The 20,269-nt window shown below is 37.4% G+C and overlaps 1 protein-coding gene across 1 annotated transcript; it reads right to left on the bottom strand.

Moving 5' to 3' along the window:
* Positions 1-5,753: 5,753 nt before the first annotated feature.
* Positions 5,754-7,552, bottom strand: LOC129237893 (kinetochore protein Nuf2-like). The gene is made up of 4 exons (XM_054872869.1): positions 7,233-7,552; positions 6,702-7,156; positions 6,336-6,623; positions 5,754-5,989 (listed from the first exon to the last, which is right to left on the bottom strand). Exons 1-4 carry the CDS (start codon positions 7,343-7,345, stop codon positions 5,832-5,834), a joined length of 1,014 nt encoding a protein of 337 aa, XP_054728844.1. The 5' UTR covers positions 7,346-7,552; the 3' UTR covers positions 5,754-5,831.
* Positions 7,553-20,269: the final 12,717 nt, after the last annotated feature.

The following is a 20,269-nucleotide window of genomic DNA, read 5'->3' as shown; positions in this document are numbered from 1 at the left end:
GTATATATTTATTATTTGGTTACTATAAAACCATAACGCAAACTACTTACATTTTAACAAGTTTACCCACAATACGCAACACAATCGAAAGCAAAATTGCATTCGACTCTAAATTCGGTATTCGACGAAAAATTCGACAAGGCTGCACCGCTCATAATACCAAATTGACATTCGATTTTCGATCTTCGACAACCAACGAATATCGAAGATCGAATCTAACTCATAATAGGGGCCTGAGAGTCTGGTTCCGTTGCAAAGTCGTGGTGGATTTATGTTTCGAAGAAGAATGATGGGTACGCCAAACAGTATCGATGGACTTGCATGTTAGTGCCTCAGTGTTTTGCAAATTTAACGGCAGTTTCAATGCTGAATACGTTGTTCGGCCACCATCCAAAAGAGTTGCCGCAATTCCAGATGATGCAATAGCCAGTGCAATATTATTTTGTGATCGTATGGTTGCCAAAATTAGTGAAAGAAGAAAAGTCTTGCCTGTACCACTGGGCGAATCTATGAAAATCAGTCCACATCTATGAACATGTCATATTCGTTTCCTTTGTGTAAAAATGCATAGTCATACTAATTTTTATGACAACCGGTTGGACGGGACAGGAGTTGCTACTCTGCAGCGCCACCTGGTGGCAAGTGGCATCAATGAGCATATTCTACAAACCTTCTCCGTGGAAAAATACATATATATATCAATTTTTATAATAATCGGTCCAGTAGTTTTTGAGACATACAGACAAACATTCATTTTTATGTATAAAGATTATTCTTTTGTTTTTAATGACTTATTCATTTTTGTTATCTCTATTTATTCTATTGTTATTTTCATTGTAATTCTTATTTCTCACAGCTTCGATTTTTTTTCCTATATTTTGCTTCACTTTTAATTATTGAAATTTAAAACGATGAGCATTTTACGATTTTCCCTTTTTTCTTTAATAGACCTTCAGCGAGTGGTAGAGCACACAAGCATTCCTCTAAACGAGTTATAATACACTGCGATTGACCTGAGCGTAATCGCGGAAGCCAATAAAAGGTGGTCTCTGACTGCTAACTACAGGGTCTCCAAGGCCCGCTGGCCAAAACTGAATCTTAAAAGGACAAAATGTCTGCTTGGATTCAACAGATCAACTACCAGCATCCGCACAGCTATTATAACGGGTCGCTGCACTATTGGCACCCTATCAAATAGAATGGGTGTACCTCACAATGACTTCTGCAGGAGCTGTGAAGATGAAGAAGAAATTGAATGTCCTGCTGTTCAAAGTAGGCGTGCCAAATATCTTGGCGAGTATTTCTTTGAAGATCTGGGAAATTTTAAAAATGTTTCACTGGAGCGACTAGTTACCTTCTTGAAAAAATCCAAGTGGTTTAAGCAACTCAGTTAGGGGTAGGAAAACAAATGCAGGTATTACAATGGGCTTTGGGGCCACCGAGTGTGTTGTGTTAAACATACAACCTGACTAACCTAACCTAACTTTAATAGCGTTTTTTCCTCACCCTTTTATCAAGTTCGGATATTTCTCTGTTTATTATTTTATTTATTATTATTATTAGAAGGCCATTACGCACTCCGACCAGAGCTGATCTATTGTGCAAGGCCTATTTTGTAACTCTAGAGTTTTAGGCTTTTTAGAAATTTTAGCACAGTTTTGGGTTTGTTGTTCCAAAGATTGCATGGAGATACTACGATACCACCAAGGTGGTGAAGTCTTTGTCTGCCCAACGCAGGACATTCACAAAGCACATGTTCTGAGCTTTCTATGTCCATTTCGCAAAAGCGGCAGACATTGGTCTCGGATAGACCAATATTGTTTAGATGGTACGTCAGGCTGCAGTGACCTGTAAGGTATCCGGTTAAAAGACGCAGATCTACTCGGTTTAGTGAGAGAAGTTTGTCAGATATTCCTTTGTTGGGACTTAGGAATAGTTTGGCTTGACGCTGACCGGCACAGTTTAGCCAGTGTGCGGCAAGTTTTCTTTCATTAATGTGGCCTTTTGTCAGTCCACAGAAAGGCTCAGGACCAGTAAGTTGCATAATTGCTCCTTGTTTTGCAAGGTCGTCAGCCATTTCATTTCCCTCATGTCCTTCATGTCCCGGAATCCAACATAGTGTTACTGTGTTGAGGTTTCCTAACGTGTTTAGGAGGTTTAGGCAATCGTTTACCAATTTAGAGGTGATAGTTGTTGATAGAAGGGCTTTTAGAGCCGCTTGGCTATCTGAAAGTATGTAGATGTGAGTACCTCTCATTTTCCTTCTAAGGCATTCTCTCACACATATTTCAATGGCATGTATTTCTGCGTGGAATATTGTTGGGTAGGATCCCATCGGAATCAATTTTTTGAATTTGGGCCCATTGATTTCTGCCCCTGTTCTACCATTTTCCAATTTGGACCCATCAGTAAACCATAGCTGGGAGCCAGGTTTGAAAGTGATAGAGTTAGTTCTCCAGTCTGTTCGTTCATTGATTATAACTTGGAAGTTCCTGAAGAGTATTGGTTTGGGTGATAGTATATCATCCCTATGAAGAAGGGCACTATGTAGGAAGTCTTGTAAGATCTTTAAATGTCCTTTCATATCCCCACTTTTAAGTTCAGATATACCTTTTAGTCTTAAGGCACTCGAGCGAGCTTCCCTTTCAATTAGAATTGGAAGCGGTGGTATGTTCAGGAGCACACCCAATGCATCCGTGGGACATGTTTTCATAGCCCCTGTAATACCAACACATACCAGACGATGCAGTTTGCTTAATTCGTTTGCCGCCTTTCTTTGCTTGACCTTGGGCCACCATGCTAAGGATGCATAAGTGACTATGGGTTTTACAACTGTGGTGAATGTCCAGAAGGTCATTCCAGGGCTTAGTCCCCATGTCTTACCAAAAAACCTTGTACAGGCAAAGAATGCCCTTGTGGCTTTTGAAGTAACTCTCTCAATATGGGAATTCCACGTAAGCGTTTTGTCAAGACTAACGCCAAGATAGTTCGCTTCTCTCGAGAGTTCAAGTGTTGTTCCATTAAGGGTCGGACATTTGAGGTTTATGTTCCTTCTCCTAGTAAACGGTACAAGTGTTGTTTTGGATGGGTTTATGGAGAGCCCTTTTTCCGTGCACCATTTGTTTATTATTGTAAGGGCTTGCTGCATGCGATCCGAAATGGTTTCCTCATGCCAGCCTAATACATAAACTACTAGGTCATCAGCGTAACCCTGAGTGTGAAATCCTAGGTTATTCAGTTTGTGGAGAAGTTCATCTATGACTAGAGTCCACAAAAGAGGAGAAAGTACGCCACCTTGAGGGCAACCTCTTGTGGCTTTGATAGATTTGATTGATCCTCCTAGTTCGGTGCTGATCGTCCTAGATTTCAGCATGAATATTATCCATCTAGTGATGGGTTCAGGTACCTCCTTTAGATATAGGGCATTATAGATTGCCTCATAGGAAGTGTTATCAAAAGCTCCTGATATGTCAATAAATGCACATAGAGCTATCTGTTTGGACTCAACAGCCTTTTCAGTAACTGTTACCAGGCTGTGTATTGCGGTCTCAGTGGATTTTCCCTGTTGATAGGCAAATTGAAGTCGATGCAGTGGGAATTTAGCTAGATTGTATTCCCTAATATACTGATCAACTATCTTTTCCATTGTTTTGAGGAAAAATGAGCTGAGACTAATTGGTCTGTATGATTTAGGCAATTGTTCGGGTTTTTCCCCTACCTTTGGAATAAATACGACCTTAACCTCAGCCCATTTTGTAGGCAAATATCCTAGCAGTAAGCTTGCTTTGTATAGTCTGGTCAAATTAGGGATAATATGGTGTGCACCCTGCTGTAAAAGACAGGGGAATATCCCATCAGGACCAGGAGATTTGTATGGGCTGAATGTTGATATCGCCCATTGTACCCGCTTTTCATGGAATAGCTTGTTTGCTAGTTTTAAGTTCTCAGCACCCGCAGATGTAGTAGTTTCTGCCGGTACAGAGATCTCGTCTAGCACAAGTGATCCAGAGAAGTGAGTGTCCAGCAGAAGTTGACTGGTTTCCTCTGGATTCCTTGTGTAGCTTCCGTCTGGCTTTTTCAGGGTACTAATGCCGTTTGAGTGATCTTTTAGTAGGGCTTTTTGGATACGAATAGCATCCGGAAGACTACAAATCTTTTCACAGTGATTCCTCCAAGTAGCCCTTTTAGATTTCCTCAATTCTTTATTGTAGTTGGTTAGGGCTGTTGAGTAGGAGAACCAGTCCCCCATTGCTTTAGCTCTATTCCTTAGGGTTCTTGTTTCTTTACGGAGGTTGGAAAGTGTACTATTCCACCAAGGAACATTTCTTTCTGGCTTTTTCACTTTTACTGGGCAACTTTCGTGAAACGCAGATATTATGTTTGAATGTAGTTCGTTCGATTCGAACGCAAGCTCAGATATAAGTTGAATGTGACGCCTAGAGCAGTTAACACTTTGTTCTAAATAGAAGTGAAAGTAGTCCCAATTAGTTTTTCTGGGGTTTCTGTAAATTGTCATTTGTGGTTTGGTTGCACCTACATATATCGAATTAATATGTCTGTGATCCGACATAGATGTTTCCTTTGACACATGCCAATTTGAGACTTCGGACAGAACATTATGGCTAGAGAGAGTGATGTCAAGGACTTCACCTCTGATTGCATTAATGAATGTAGGTTCGTTGCCTCGGTTTAGGATAGATATATTATAATATACCTAAGTAGAAATTCAAGAAGGTACTCACCTCTTGGATTTATGTTTGTGCTCCCCCACGCTGTGTGGTGCGCATTTGCATCACAGCACCACCGGAGACGTTTTTGCTGACAATATTCCACCAGGGCTATAACCTCCCTTGTTGGAGCAGTGACCTCATCTCCTGGAAGGTAGGCGGAGGCAAGTACTACCTCATGCTCACCTTTGCTCGTTGGCACTTTTACCCAAATCGCCACCATTTTATTTATTTATATATTTGTTTGTTTTTTGGTCTATCTATTATTTTATTTATTTTTTATTGCCGTGTTAAGGCATATTTTTATTCATAAGATCCATTTTTTATTTACAAAAAACAAAAAAAATGTTTTTTCAATGACAATAATAAAAAAATTCTTCCCCTGACGTAGCACATGCCACTGGCGTAACTGATTGCGCTGCTCAGTTCGTCTGAAAAAAATTCGGTCGATTATTCATCAGGAGATATGTCGCTATGGTGGGCAGCAGATTTACAAAAAAAATTCTAGATATTTTATCTGTTTATTGGAAAAACAAAAAAAAAGTTTTTTTTCACGTTCTCGCTCTTAAAAAAAATAGAAAAATTGATTATAAAAGTATAAGTCTGCTACCCGCGGGAGCCACTAGTCTACTCAATAACATATTAAAATTTCAAATAAATCGGTTGTGTACTTTTTGAAAAATTACCAAAGCCAACTCGGAAAAAATAGTTTCGAAAAAAACAGGGTTAACGCGCTTATACCTGTGCGTCGTACTCCAAACCGTCCTGTTTTAAAAGGCTGTAACGTTCAAACTACAACGAATTTCAATATAAAAAATTGCAAGTATATTTTTGAAAGTGTAAACTGTCACAACATAAAAAACAATCGTTTTTTCGAAATTCTAGACCAGAAAGGTGCCTTAAACAAGCAACCTAACCTCAATAGCGTTTTTTCCTCAACCTTTTATCAAGTTTGGATATTTCTCTGTTTATTATTTTATTTATCTATATGTATATGTTTTTGTTTTTTTTTTTTGCCCATTATTTTATTTTATTGCAGTGCTAAAAAGTGTTAATACATAGTTGATTTGTTGTGAAATTTTGCTTTATTTATAATGGCAATGATTAGCATTTGCCCTCAACCTTTTCGACACCACCTTCTGGTTTAGTGCTGGCACGTGTTTTTTTGCATTCTTTGACCACTGCTTTCAGCATTTCAATTTCTTCTTTAATAAAATCCAACTCTTTTTCGACCTCGTGACGTTGGTAAGCGGGATCACGTCCTGAAAATGGCAACGCAAACGTATGTTTAAATTTAAATATTAATTTGAATGAGTTTACAGGTAATTTTTAGCTTAAAAAAAATATTTTTTTTCCAATCTTTCTCATCTATTAAAACAGTATCTGCAAATCCGTAGCAGTTGCTGATCTCACTTTGGTATAATTCTCAATTAGCTCATACACTCGTGACGTTCTCACGATAGTGGGTTCAACGTTATCGAAACGACCCGGCCAAGGACTGCCACCCTAGCAGTATTCTCCAAACATTTATGAGAAATTTTTATGCCGTTGCAACAACAAAAACTCCGGAAAAGGCCTATCACCTATCGCCTTCTGCACTTGTCTCACCTTGTCTGCGTCGCAACATCCGATAAATATCGCGTATACCATCCAATGCACGATCCTTATTGAGTTCATTCGTTGCCACACAATCTTTTGCATTTGCCAAAATACGCTCCCAACGCAGACACTCGCTGCGCGCCTGATTATATGAACGTTCCAGCTCAGCCAAATCGTTTTTCAAGCCCAACACCGTAAGCGCTGCCTCGTTGGTCACCTTCACCATACGTTTGCGCATTTCTTCGATTTCTAAAAATTTTTCCTGCTCCAAACGTGAAATTTCAACTTGAGCCAACACTGCCAACACAATGCAAGAAATTTATGAAATAAAAAGAAAAAAACAAAAACAAAACAAAAGGAAGCACCAAAACATACTCAGCGCATCACAGCGATCCATGCAATCTTTCACCGAATCAAATAACTCGGACTTCTCCACCACCTCCTGTATAACGGTCTCATATGGTTCCAATTCGTTCACAGTCGTCTTGAGCACATCACGAAATTCATTCAGCTCCGATATGGCACTCTTAAATTTTTCAATATTTTCCGTTAGTTCTGCATGTAGTGCCGTTTCTTCTGCCACTTTCTTCTCTGCTATGCGTTTTTTATCATCACAATCTTTTATAAAACTGTTCACTTCTACGAAGCGTTTACGCAAGTTTGCTTGTATCTTATAGAGTTTGCGTATGCGATTGGCATTACTTGCCGCCTGACGTTTAGAATTCTCGAGCATTTCATCTTGTAGGCGCAGCATAGCCGAATGTTCGCGCTCATTGCGTATGTAAAGCAATTCAATGGAGTCGCCTGCCGAATCCCAATTTGGCGGTTTTCTTTTAGTTTGGGGAAGGAAAAATGCAAAGTTCATAAAGCATAAACAGTAGTCAAACTAGCGGTAAAACTACTCACACGAAATACGCATCTTGCTGCTTCGATTCGATGTAATCGCCAACCGCCTTCTCGGGACTCAAATCCAAATTACCGATAACATCGATTTTTGTTGTAGGTTTGAGACGTGGCATTTTTCAGTATTCAATATAAAAAAGCTATGCGGCAATCAAATTTTTAAACTTGAAATAGCAATAAAAAATATGTACATACATATGTGGCCTCAGAAAAACGTTCCCAATTTAATTTTTTGACTGCTGACTTAGCTTGTTTATTCAAATTTATTAATTCGCGTTGTCTTGACAACGAAATCACTGGGTGGCTTTCCATGCTGGTGAAGTGCATATTCAAATAATTGCAATACTTTCGGTGATTTGATTGTTTAATGGAGTAAATAAGTGACGCGAAAGCACATTCATTTTTTGGTGGGGCTTACCAGCAATAAGTGAGACCAAAGCAGGCCAAAATATTTGAAAGTTATGCTCAAATACTTGTGACGTTTTGCATATTAAAATGGTGCGCAACTAAGTTCGCGATACAATACAAATACAACTTTATTCTGAAAAAATGTGAATCATTGAAATTATTGCCCATCGCTGACTACTACTTTCCCCCATCTTTCTGGTAGATCTCGTATACCGTCGCGGTAAAACGGTTCATTTTTTGAGGTATTCATATGATTGGTACTGCTGGTCAGCTAGACCAAGTGCCATCAATCGGAACAGGTGATAATCGGATGGCAACGTGAGGCCGAGTGTTGTCATGCTGTAGAATCACTTTTTCATGCCTCTCCGCGTATTGCGGCCACTTCTCGTGCAGTGCTCGGCTCAATCGCATCAATTTAAGTCGATACCGATCCTCAGTGATGGTTTCGCTTGATTTTAACAGTTCATAATAAATAACACCAACTTGGTCCCACCAAATACATAGCATAACCTTCGCAGCGTGAATATTCGGTCGAGGCGACGACGTAGAAGCATGACCGGGTAGTCCTCATGACTTTCTTTTCTTTGGATTGCTGTAATGAATCTATTTTTCATCACCCGTCACGATGCGATGAAAAAAACCCTTCCTTTTTTGCCGCTGGAGCAGTTGTTCACAGCCTAAAAAACGACGTTCAACATCACCTGGTTTTAACTCATAAGAAACCCAAGTCCCCTGTTTCTAAATCATTCCCAAAGTATGCAATCGCTTGAAAATGGATTGACGGGTAACTCTTAATACTGAAGCCAGATCTTCTTGCGTTTGACAGGGATCCTCATTGGGCAATGCCTCCAATTCAGCGTCTTCGAATGTTTTTGGCCTTCTTTCACGTGGACGATCGTCGACATTTAAATCACCGTCTTTGAAGCGACGGAACCAATCTCGGCACGTTGTTTCACTTAAAGCAGCATCTCCATAAACTTTTTGTAGCTCTCGATGCGCTTCAGCCGCCGTTTTTTTCGAATGAAAGTGGAAAATCAACACTTCCCGCAAATTACGATTATTCGGCACAAAATCAGACATTTTCACTAATGTGTCGAAGCAGTTTGTTTACCATATGTCTAAGCTTGGTTTTAACGTAACGATCTGGATTTGAACCCAGCAAAGAATTTTCACTTCAGCAGGATTCTGCAAATGTATGGGAAATATTTTATGTTGTTATAACAATAACGACAACAACAAAGCTTTGGCGTTCGTAATGGAATTGAAGATCGTTTGTTTAAGGCTTACTGTTTAGGGTTTAAATTGAATTCCCGTTCATTGTGCAATTTTTCTCTCAAATACAGCGTTCTTTGTTGCTCCCAAAATTTCCACTCATCCTAAAGCTCATTACCTGCCAGTGTTTTCAGAAGCTTAACTCTAAAAAAGGGTCATTGGGACCCTTCTTTCTAAATGTCGCGTTTTAGTTTTTAGTTATATAAGGCTAGTTCCTACAAAGAGCTCCGCCCTATAGGGCAGATTTTGGGGGGCTGCGCTAAACTGCTAAACCTAACGCGAAGCACTGAAGGCTGTACGACGAACATCGGCATTCAGAGTTGCTTCAACCAACCCCACTCTCTCAGGCGCAGCAGTTTTTGTAATCAGCGGGGAGATACCTTATGGTCCGGGTACGAGTGGATGCGTGGACTTTCAGGAAAAAACACGACATCACTACCGTCGCGGAACGAAGATGTCAAACCATGCAGCGGTAGCAAAACCGACTGGACACTGAATCGAGTGGCAGATGGGCGGCGAAGCTGATTCCTACAATAGGCAAAAAGGTTCAAAGGAACTTTGGGAAAGTGGCTTATTTTATGACTCAGTTCCTCCCCAGCCACGGATACTTCCGGAAATACCTATACCGCACGTGTAAGATAAGCGACATCAGGTGCATATACTGCGAAGCACTGAAAGATGACGTCGAACACACGTTCTTTAGTTGCGACAGGAAAGAGATGCTCTGAGGGGCATCGCGCTAAACAATGTGATTGGCGAGACGCTTGATCGTGCGTGTAACTATATAGAATGCGGTTAAAAGATACGTTGAAGGCGTAGTATTATACAACAAAGCATAGCCTCACAACTAGAAACTTGAGACGATGAGCCTATATCATGAACCTGGCTACATCCATGATGGACCCAGTCTTGGGTGAATAGAATTGGTCCATTTCATGGACGTCGTTCTGCGCCCTCCCGAAGTAATGCAGAAAGTAGTCGCGGAAACGGGAGTTCCCCCAGAAGACGAGAAGGGAAGGAAGAAGAAGAAAACCACGTTTTAGTGGCCACACCACTCGACGCAGTAAACAACGTTCGCTGTAAGTGTAAGGCGTTTTGAGCCCTACCTCACCTACCAAAAACAAAAATAGGGGCAGATTAAAGATTTTATCTCTTTCAGATCAAGGATTTTATCTCTCTCAGATTAAGGATTTTATCTCTCTCAGATTAGGGATTTTATCTCTCTCTCGTTCAGTCCCTCTCGCTCACTCTCTCTTTCTCTCCCTCTGTCGCACTCTCTATCGCTTACTCCCTCCTTCCCGCTCACTCTCTCTGTCTCTCTATGCCTCTATTATTTGACAATTTTCAATATTGAAGGAAAAATATTTAAATTTTACATTTTGTATACTTTTTATTACTTTTTAATTTAATTTCCGTATTTTTTATGTATGTATCGTAGTGTTGCATTTATATACTTGTAACATTAATCAAAATACATAATGAATATAATACACATAAATAGCACAATTACGGAAGGCAAAAAAAGGAAATATTTTAGAGTTTTTTTTTTAATAATTATTTTTACACTTCGCTTAATTTTAAACTGCACATTTTTTCATGAATTTTGGGTAGTATTGGCAAATAGTAGTATTTTAAGAAATTTTACAACAACTGAAAACGTATATTTAAACCCGTGACTATTATGTTTTATAACTTTAATTATTTTATTTTTTATTGATGTTAAGTAATTTTTTTTTTTTGTGATGTATTTCAAATGCTTTTTTCAATGCAACATAATTTTGTAATTTTTTTATTTTAAAATGCCCATATTTCTTAGTGTCTCTAAGCCCTATGTTGTTGGTAATTGTTTTTGTTTTTTTTTTATTATTACAATTTTTATTTCAAATGCTTCTTATCTATTTTTAGTTCCACTTTTTAAAGTTTCAATTATTATGTTTAATTTTTTTTCTTAAAATTTAAGGAAAGTTTTCTAATTCTTTATTTACCCCCATTTTGATATTAAGCCATAATTTTTAAGCATTTTTCTATTTTTTTTTTCTCTCTCTCTCTCTCTCTCTCTCTCTCTGTTATTAGTGCAGTTATGCGCTGCATTTGTGTATTTGAAAATGGCAGGGAATTATAATATGTTCGGATATTAATTAATGATTGCGAAGTGGAATTTTTTTTATTCTTGTATATGTATATGTAGTGTGTGTGTATGAATGTATATTATCTTACAAGAAATACAAATTTTATTAAACATATACAGCTGTACAGTACACAGCATAAATATTGATACCCTAACATTTCTAAATATAATTGTAACAAATTTTATGGATTCTGAAAAATTATTAATTGATTTTTAATTATTATAGATTTTGAACAACTTTATTAATATATGAATAATACACTTTGCACTCATTCGTAATAAAAAAAGAAATAATCAACTTTGTCTGCTGCATCAAACACGGCAAGCAAAAATGTAACTGTAAGTAAGAAATTCATACAGAAAAAGTATTGATACGCTCACACTTTGATGTAACCAATGCGCGAAATAACGGTAGTGTTGATTTGCGATGCTTCGAAATAATATTTGTTGGCAGACTATTTTCAGTATAACTGATGAAGTTCATTTATTCGTTTACTTTGTTACGTGTCCAATCATGTCTCGCAAAGAATTGACATTAGAGGAAAGAAAACTTTTTTGTACGCCTGCATAAAGATGGAAAATCATACTCAGAAATCAGGAAAACCATCAGCAGGACTAAAGCAACAGTGCAAAAGGTAATACAAATATTTAAAGGGGGAAAAGTATCGAGAATTAGCTGAGATCAGACTGCCCTAGGAAGTTAACTGAGAGAGATGAACGCCTTATGAAGAGAACAACAAAAAAAATCCTTTCGAAAGTCTTCCGAATATACATAGCTACTGTATTGCAAACATCTCTAAACATCTTTGGCAGACAAGATGGAACTCTGAACGGTACTGTAGATCGACAGCGAGACTAATCCACGATCTAAAAAAGTTTTTGTCCGGACATGGGTCCTTTCGCAAGTATTTGTGCCGAATGGGAAAAGTGAACCTACCAAACTGCATATATGGAGATACTGAGTAAGATCCGAAAAAAGAGGCGTAAAATAGAAACTTATGCTGAAGAGCATTGAGCATAGGTTTCTCAAAACAGGCGACCCTGGAAGCAGGGTGAGTAAGTAAGTGCCCTTCTTAGGACCTCGAAGCAATGCTGAATGAGTCCCGGGGTGGAGGGAAAAATCCAAGAGAAAAGGAGGGATATTTTTAGTGGAATCACCACACACATAGTAGCGATGGTTACTATATGGTGCGAAGGCACTTTTAAGCCAACCTCACCGTCAAAAAAAGCAAAAAAAAAAAACCAAAAAACACCATTGTTTAATCGGATAAAGTGCGAAGGTCAATCAAGAGAAATGGATATAAGTTATGTACTCGTATTGTTAGAAAAAAGTCCTTTTCCAGTAATACTAATAGATATAAAAGGCTCAAATTTGCCTCAACTCAAAGATGAAAGACTTCTGGTACAAAGAAATTTTCGCCGACGAATCGAAATATAATATTTTCGGATGTGATGGGCGACTTAAAGTGTGAACGCAGCGAAATGAAAGGGTTGCATGTCCACATCAGGTGTTGGCAATCTTGATTTTATTGATGATATAATTACAAAATAAGATTGTTCAAAAATCCTTCAAGAAAACTTGTTACAAAATGCCTAAAAAAATGCGATTGTCAGGTGGATTTTATTTCCAGCAGCGCATCGATCCCAAATACAACGCGCACATAGTGAAGATGTGGCTAATACGTAAAGTACCTCATTTGTTATCAACGCCTCCACATAGCGCAGATATGAAATCCAAATCCAATCCAAAGTTACTGCTACAACAACAACAACATGAAATCCAATAGAGATTTATGGAATAATTTGCAAATTCGATTAAAGAAACACTACATAACTTCCAAAAATCAGCAGCAAGCTTTTAAGCTCCAAGTCGGATGGCAAAATATAAATTCGAATAATGCAAAAGACTTGATTGACTCAATGCCTGACCGACTAAAAGAGTTTATTCGATTACGAGGATGTCCTTTTTTTTATTCCTTGTTCCCTCCTCTCGGGAGCATAGGGCCTCGACAGGGCTCTTCCATCGTACACGGTGAGATTTCGACATCTGCTAGTTCGCGCAGCATCGACCTTCTCCAAGTGTTTTTTGGCCCACAGTGACTTTTGCTCTCTTGCTGGTTTCAGTCCAGAGCCATTCTCGTGATGCTATCTGATGGTTTTCTCAATGTGTGACCTATCCATCGCCACTTTCTGCATTTGATTTGCCTAAGGATGGGTTCCTCGTTCGTTAATCTCCACAGTGCGTCGTTACTGATGGCGTTTGGCCGGAATATTCTGCAAATGATGCGGAGGTATTTGTTGATGAAGTATTGTAGCCTCTGTGTGATGGTGTTAGAGACCAGCCATGTTTCGCTTCCGTACAACGATACGGACTTCACGCATGAACGAGGATATCCTACAAGATATTAAATGTAATTTTTCTCAAATTGTTATTAAAATTTTTCATACATAAATATTTTATTGCAAGAGTATCAACACTTTTGCTGTGCGAATTTTCAGATTTTCCATAGTTTTTTGGTTCTTATTTGATGACGAGATACATAGTTTATATTTTATATTTTCTTATATATCACACGAGAACAATTGGATTTATTTAATTTTTAATAGAAAAAGGAGGGTATCAGACTTCTGCTGTACACTGTATATATATTTTGTAACATTTAGTATAAAGGTAATGTTAAGTACAAATAGAACATTAATTCAAATTTAAAGCAATAAAATTCTGGGAAAGAACTATTGATAAATTTCCGCCTAGCATAAGCATAAACTAAGACGTACAAAATGACAGTGTGCGAAAAACATTTAGTTCCATGTTACAATTAGTAATAACTAGCAAATTCCTGCCAAGTGCTGCTACATCTCGATTGGTTAGCTTAGGTTTGGCAGCCGCATCGCACATAGGGGCAGCAATGTCACTTAGACCACGAAATGGGTCCGTTGTGAGGAAAATCTCTTTAGGGGGTTAGGGGTAGTCCGAATTAGGGGTAGTTCTTGCATTTTCTTAAGGCATAATATCTTAAAAATATTGTGTGTAAATTTGGAGTGACAAATACTTTTCGAGTTATTCAATAATTAACAAAGTGCTCTCGGGCGCTCCGGAGCAAATAGCAAAACTTTAAATGCGTTTTTCTCAAAACTATGTTTTTTGAACTGGTGATCAGTGTAACTTAAAAACACTGCTTTTGAAAAACATAAAAAAACTCGTGCCTGATCGAAGGAGTGTTTTTTTATTCAAAAATTTCGATTTTTTTTAACAATTAATTGTCGACTTTTTTCTCGAAAATCTGAAAAATATTTCCTGAGGCCGCCATATTGTTAATTTTGAAAAAACAAAGCTTCGATCAGGCACAAGATTATCTATTAATAAAACTAATTTCTCTTTCCCGATTGATTTTAGATAAATCTTCAGGGACTTGTGCTGATCACTGCAAGGGACTTCTGGAGAAACGGGCTCCACAGAAACATCGATAACTTTTACCATTATTAACTTTATTTTTAATTTTGCTAAAGTCAATTCGAAACATGATGTATTAATGATATGTTTTTATTTTTGTAAAATAAAGCAATTGACTAGCAAAAAAAATTATTGAACACCTTTTTTTTGGGCCTCTGACTGTCCTAACTCATTAAGGAAAATATTTAAAATTGTCTTGTCTGGTTTGCAATAAGTGTTTTAGATGATGAATAAATTTGTTACGAAATGCCAGTAATGTCAATGTTAACCCCTTGGGTACATTTGACGTCTGAGACGCGTCATTCACTTGTTTGCCCTAGAAGCGGATGACGTGTTTTGTTGCTCTTAATGCATTCTTTTTTCGGCATTATAGTCACCTCAGCCAACTTAATGCTAAAAATGCCATTAATATTTTAGAAATAAATTAATTTGTACGAATTGATTTTACAACTACTCCCGCAACCAAAAAATATTTTCTCTAGTAAAACCGTGCCCAAGGGGTAAATGCGTGCTAAGAAAGCGCCAAGTTAATTTTTGGTACATTTAAAGTGCACATTTTTTTATTGGTATCAGAATAGAAAATTTTTTTAAAGGCAACAAGTTTCTTTAAAATATTTTACAGTAATACAGTTTTTTTTGGTTGGCTGTGTTGAACGCCATACTAAAACTAAATAATTTAAAAGTATCATTTATAATTTTAAAATATCATTTTAATTCAGTCATTCTATATTAAATTCTTTAAAAGCAATAATTAGTAAGTAACCCTATTCCAAAAGAGTTCTAAGCAATAGCTTTCTTAGATTCCAACTCCATTTCATCGAAACTAGTCTTACAGTTTAGAGAGGAACTAGGATCGCTAAGTCATTGACTTGAAATTACTCTGATATGGATTCCCGGCCATAGGAACATACCGGATAATGATATAGCGATAAGCTAGCAAGAAAAGGTTCGACACTAGACATAGCAGAGGCCCATTCGAACACAATAAAAGCATCCATTGCTTTACACTATTATGCTTTAGGAAGCAGTTAACTACATGCATTGCAACAAAAAACACATGGCCGTCGTACAAAATCCAAAGGACGAATCACCTGTTAGGATGCTCTCGACCATATATTTTACGCATCACTGTAACCCTTACAGGTCATTGGACGGCAGGGAATCATGCAGCCAGACTCAACCTCCCCTTCAACCCCATCTGCAGAAGCTGTCAAGCGGAAGGGGTGAAGGAAAGTCTTTTCCACTACCTATATGAAGGTCCAGCGCTAGTTAGAGCACGACTTCGCTCTTTCGGTAAGCCTTTCTTACAGCAAATTAATGAGATCTCAGACATCGAGATAAAGACTTTGCTGCTATACTTGGATCTGACAAAATGGATCTGACTTAGAATAAAAAAAAAATTAAAATAAAACAAATCATTATCGTACGAGGGCAGTGGTAGTAAAACGGTGCTGATCGCTAATTAGGATTATTTCAATAGAAATATTCAAACACTTCAATAACAACAACAAGAGCTTTCTTAACCTCATACCGCTAGACCATATATGTAGTAACATATTAAATAATTCTTAAACGAATTATATTAAGTTGGGAGAAAAGGACATCCATTAAGTTTTTTTAGATTGTCTTGGCTGGCTGAAAGCCATCACATAGACCTATTGGCCCTTAGCTTGACCCTTACGTTTCCTTGTAGTAGACTTTTTGTAATAAGCCTGCGTCTTTTGCGAATCTAAGTAGGCTCTGAAGCTCCAACCCCAAGAGACATTCTAACCTCTATTATTGTTGAGCTCCTAAGCATTTCATTCGGGTTCTAACTAATGCAGGGTAAGAACATAGAATGGATGTCTATTACAGTGCAATCGTGATAGTCCGACATTTCTTAATCCGACACGTTCGGTAATCCGACAACCTCATAACGTCTATGGATACAATTGGCATTATTTTATTTTGATCAGTCGTAGCAAAGCAGCAAAGGGGGATTGTGTTTTGTTTCCCGGTCACAACGTATTTGTGATTAAATTTGAACGACGCCAGTTCTCTCGCGATTTCTGACGGTGTTGATGTGATTTTTTTCTGTCTTTTCGTGTCATTATTTTCTGATTTCGTTTTACTTAGTGATGGCATCGACGTTAAACAAGCGTAAACATACAACACTTACGCTGTATGATAAATGGGCCATAATTCAGCGATACGAGCATGGTGGAACACCACTTTACCTAAGTGGGGTCTATATATGACATAGTGAAGCGCAAAGATAAAATTGAAAAGTTCATAAAATCTGTCGTAAGTCAATCGGGAAACCGAAAAACTTTAAAGAGTGGTGAATTCCCAGAAGTTGAAGAAGCATTACATGTCTGGTTTCAACACCAAGAAATAGGAACACACCAATATCAGGTGAAATTTTAAAAGAAAAGGCGAATTTTTTGAAGGTAAAATTTTAAAGAAGGATGATTTCCGTGCTAATGACGGCTGGCTTGACAATTTTAAAACCCGTTTCGGCATACGATTTCTCCAAGTGAGTGGTGAAAAGCTTTCTGCGGACGAATCACAAATCGAAAATTTTAAAGCCAAACTCAGAGAAAAAATTTTAGAAGTTGGCCTTACTCCTTACCAGGTCTATAATGCAGATGAGACGGGTTTAAATTGGCGTCAACTGCCGACCAAAACCTTTGTTACACATGGTGAAGTCGGCGCACACGGTCGAAAGCTCAGAAAAGAACGCTTAACTTTGATTCCCTGCACAAATGCCTCAGGCAGGCATAAATTGAAACTTTTAGCTGTAGGGAAATTCAAAAGGCCGCGTTCTTTTAAAAATTTTAAATTAGAAACCCTCCCTGTTGTTTACAAATCTCAAAGCCGAGCATGGGTTTCACGTGAAGTTTTTAAAGAGTGGTACACCGAAAATTTGGTTCCTGCAGTTAACGAATTTTTAACAAAAAATGATCTTCCCATAAAAGCTCTGCACCAGGACACCCGATCGATGATGAAGAAAACATGAAAGTAAAAACTCGAGATGGGTACATAGGATACCAAAAAACACTACTGCCTTGATACAGCCCCTCGATCAGAATGTAATAAAAGCCATGAAAAAGCACTATAAAAAACGATTATTAATGGATATAGTGAGTGACGCACAAAGTGACATTTCAGAGGCTTTGAAAAGGTTTGATATTAAAAATGCAGTGATAAATTCAGCCTATGCTTGGGATCAAGTATCAACTTCCAACATTGTTAAATCGTGGAAAAACGTTTGGCCAGACAATCCTTTATTAGAAAAGTTACCAGATAATCAGGATAAAACTGACGAACAGTTTTGAGATTCTCTGTCTATGGTTTATTCCTATCAAAATGTCAAGTTTAGTTCGAATGAGGGACTACCGCGTGAAGACTTAGAAATATGTTTGTTAGAGGCAGATCTTAATGCCGATTTCACCAATGACGAGATAATTGAAGAATTCACGGCAGCTCAAAATGACCCGGATGATGCAGGCCGCACAAATGACGAGGTTGAGGTGTCTTCGACGCAATTCACTGTCAGCAGTGACGAGGCCACTTTGGCTGCTACGACACTACTACGCTGGTCACAAGAACGTGGTGTTGATATGGAAACTGTACTCCAGCTTAAGAAGGCCCAAGAAAAAGTGATTGCCGAGTGTTATAAAAGAAAAAACAAAAAAGTATTCTCGATTACAATAATGTATATCCTTACGTTCATGTTTTATATTCACTGCATATGTATTAAAAAACTAAAAATTTTGCGTGTAATTATTTTCTTTAAGTTTAGCAGTTACGTTTTTGTTCCCCCACTAAAAGAGATATTAATAAAAAGATTATTTTTGCATTATGCATTTTGATCATAATTTTCGAATTAACATTGATTAAATGGAACCTTCGGTAGTCCGGAATATTTGATAATCCGACAACGAGTCGGTCCCGTATGTGTCGGACTATCACGATTGGACTGTACTTTCACGGCAATTGGTTGTAGGGATCGATACTCGTATATCGTAAAGTATCGATCAAACCATTTAAAGTTTGTACTCGTTGTCAAGGTGATATTACACACTAAAAAATATCTTTTGCTGTCTTTTTTTTTTTTTTGAGTAACAATGGAAATCAAGAAAGAAAAAATTCGGTACATTTTACAATTTTTCTTTGATAAAGGCGAAAATGCAAGTCAGGCCGCTGAAATTGTGAATGGTGTCAATGCTGTAACAGCTAATTACGTGCTATTTTGGTTTCATCGATTCCGTTCAGGCACTTTTGATGTTCAAGGAAATTTCGATAATGTCGAAAATATGGATAAAATCAGTGAAATATTCGAAGTTGACCGGCATGTTAGTAGTCGTAGCATCGTCGAGGAACCATTTGCAGAAAAATGTAACGCAAAAATAATGGATTTCCTTTTTCCCAAATTAATATTTTTGCATCAATATTCATACGGTCGAAATCAGACATTTAGTGGCTGACAAAAATCGTTGGAGAGTCTTTGTTTCCGCCCAATGGTCCGACTAGGAGCGATAATATTATATGTGCTGAAAGACGTTTTCTATCTTCTCTATCTATCTAGCTCCAAGTGCTTTGTAAGAGTTTCATATAAAAGTATAAAAATAAGAAAAATATATAAATAAAAAAAGTAAATATATAAATAAAAAAAGTAAATTAATAAATAAGAATATGAAATAAAAAAAAACATAACTTGATGCTCGTAATAACTACGAAATACTTTTCAAAACCATATAAGTAGCGTTTATTATATTTTAATTCATTTCAACTCTTTAATTTACTGTTTAAGCAGGGATCAGATCGGCACCAAAGCAAGCAAATAGAACAAATACACCAACAACTGACATTACTATTAAAAAGCAAATTATAGAAAAAAGAAAGTTAAGAAAAAGATGGCAAAAAACTAGATCACCTGACGACAAGAGAAAACTAAACTTAGCTACAAAAATTCTTAAGGATACCTTAAATAAGAGAAATAACAAAGAAATCGAAAACTATTTGAAGAATCTGACTCCCTATCAAGATACAAACTACTCTTTATGGAAATGTACTAAAAAATTAAAAACTCAAATAAAACATCAACCACCACTAAAAAAAGATGACAATTCATGGGCTGTTACAAAAGAGGAAAAAGCGAAAGCATTGGCAAATTACTTCGAAAAAGTTCTATCAAATGACGAAGAAAAGAAAATCAACAACCAAAATAACTTCCACTATGATTTTACAAAAATAAGAAGGACGAATACACACGAAATAATAGTTTCCATCAAAACAGGAATAAAACATAAAAAAGCTCCCGGATATGACATGATAACAGGAAAAGCATTAGCGGAGCTACCAACCAAGGCATATGTATACTTGCGAAACGTTTTTAATGCAATGTTTCGCTTACAATACTTTCCGAAGCTCTGGAAAGTGGCAGAGATTATTGCATTGCCAAAAACCGGGTAAAGATCCAACTACCGTGTCATCATATAGACCAATAAGCTTATTACCGACAATATCTAAAATTGCTGAAAAATTACTGCATGATCGGATAAGCCAACTTCTAGACCAAAAACGTATAATACCGGATCATCAATTTGGATTTAGAAAAAAACATTCGACTATTCAACAGATCCATAGAATTACAAATAAAATCCAGTCAGACCTTTAAAACAATCGATACTGTGCCGCAGTATTTTTGGACGTAGCTAAAGCGTTTGACAAAGTGTGGCATGAAGGCTTACTCCACAAAATAAAAAGAATGCTACCTTTTGACTACTATCTCAT

Source organism: Anastrepha obliqua, chromosome 2 (assembly GCF_027943255.1).
Source record: "Anastrepha obliqua isolate idAnaObli1 chromosome 2, idAnaObli1_1.0, whole genome shotgun sequence".
NCBI classification, from domain to species: Eukaryota; Metazoa; Arthropoda; class Insecta; order Diptera; family Tephritidae; genus Anastrepha; species Anastrepha obliqua.
The sequence above is the reverse complement of the archived record's forward strand: the minus strand, read 5'-3'. Positions and strand labels throughout refer to the sequence as shown.

Excerpts from the sequence above, each read along its gene's own strand:
- LOC129237893 (XM_054872869.1), bottom strand. The coding sequence starts at position 7,345 with ATGCCACGTCTCAAACCTACAACAAAAATCGATGTTATCGGTAATTTG. Across the intron at positions 7,157-7,232 it reads CAGCAAGATGCGTATTTCGT|AAAACCGCCAAATTGGGATT; the intron begins GTGAGTAGTTTT and ends CCAAACTAAAAG. Across the intron at positions 5,990-6,335 it reads GATGTTGCGACGCAGACAAG|GACGTGATCCCGCTTACCAA; the intron begins GTGAGACAAGTG and ends TGCCATTTTCAG.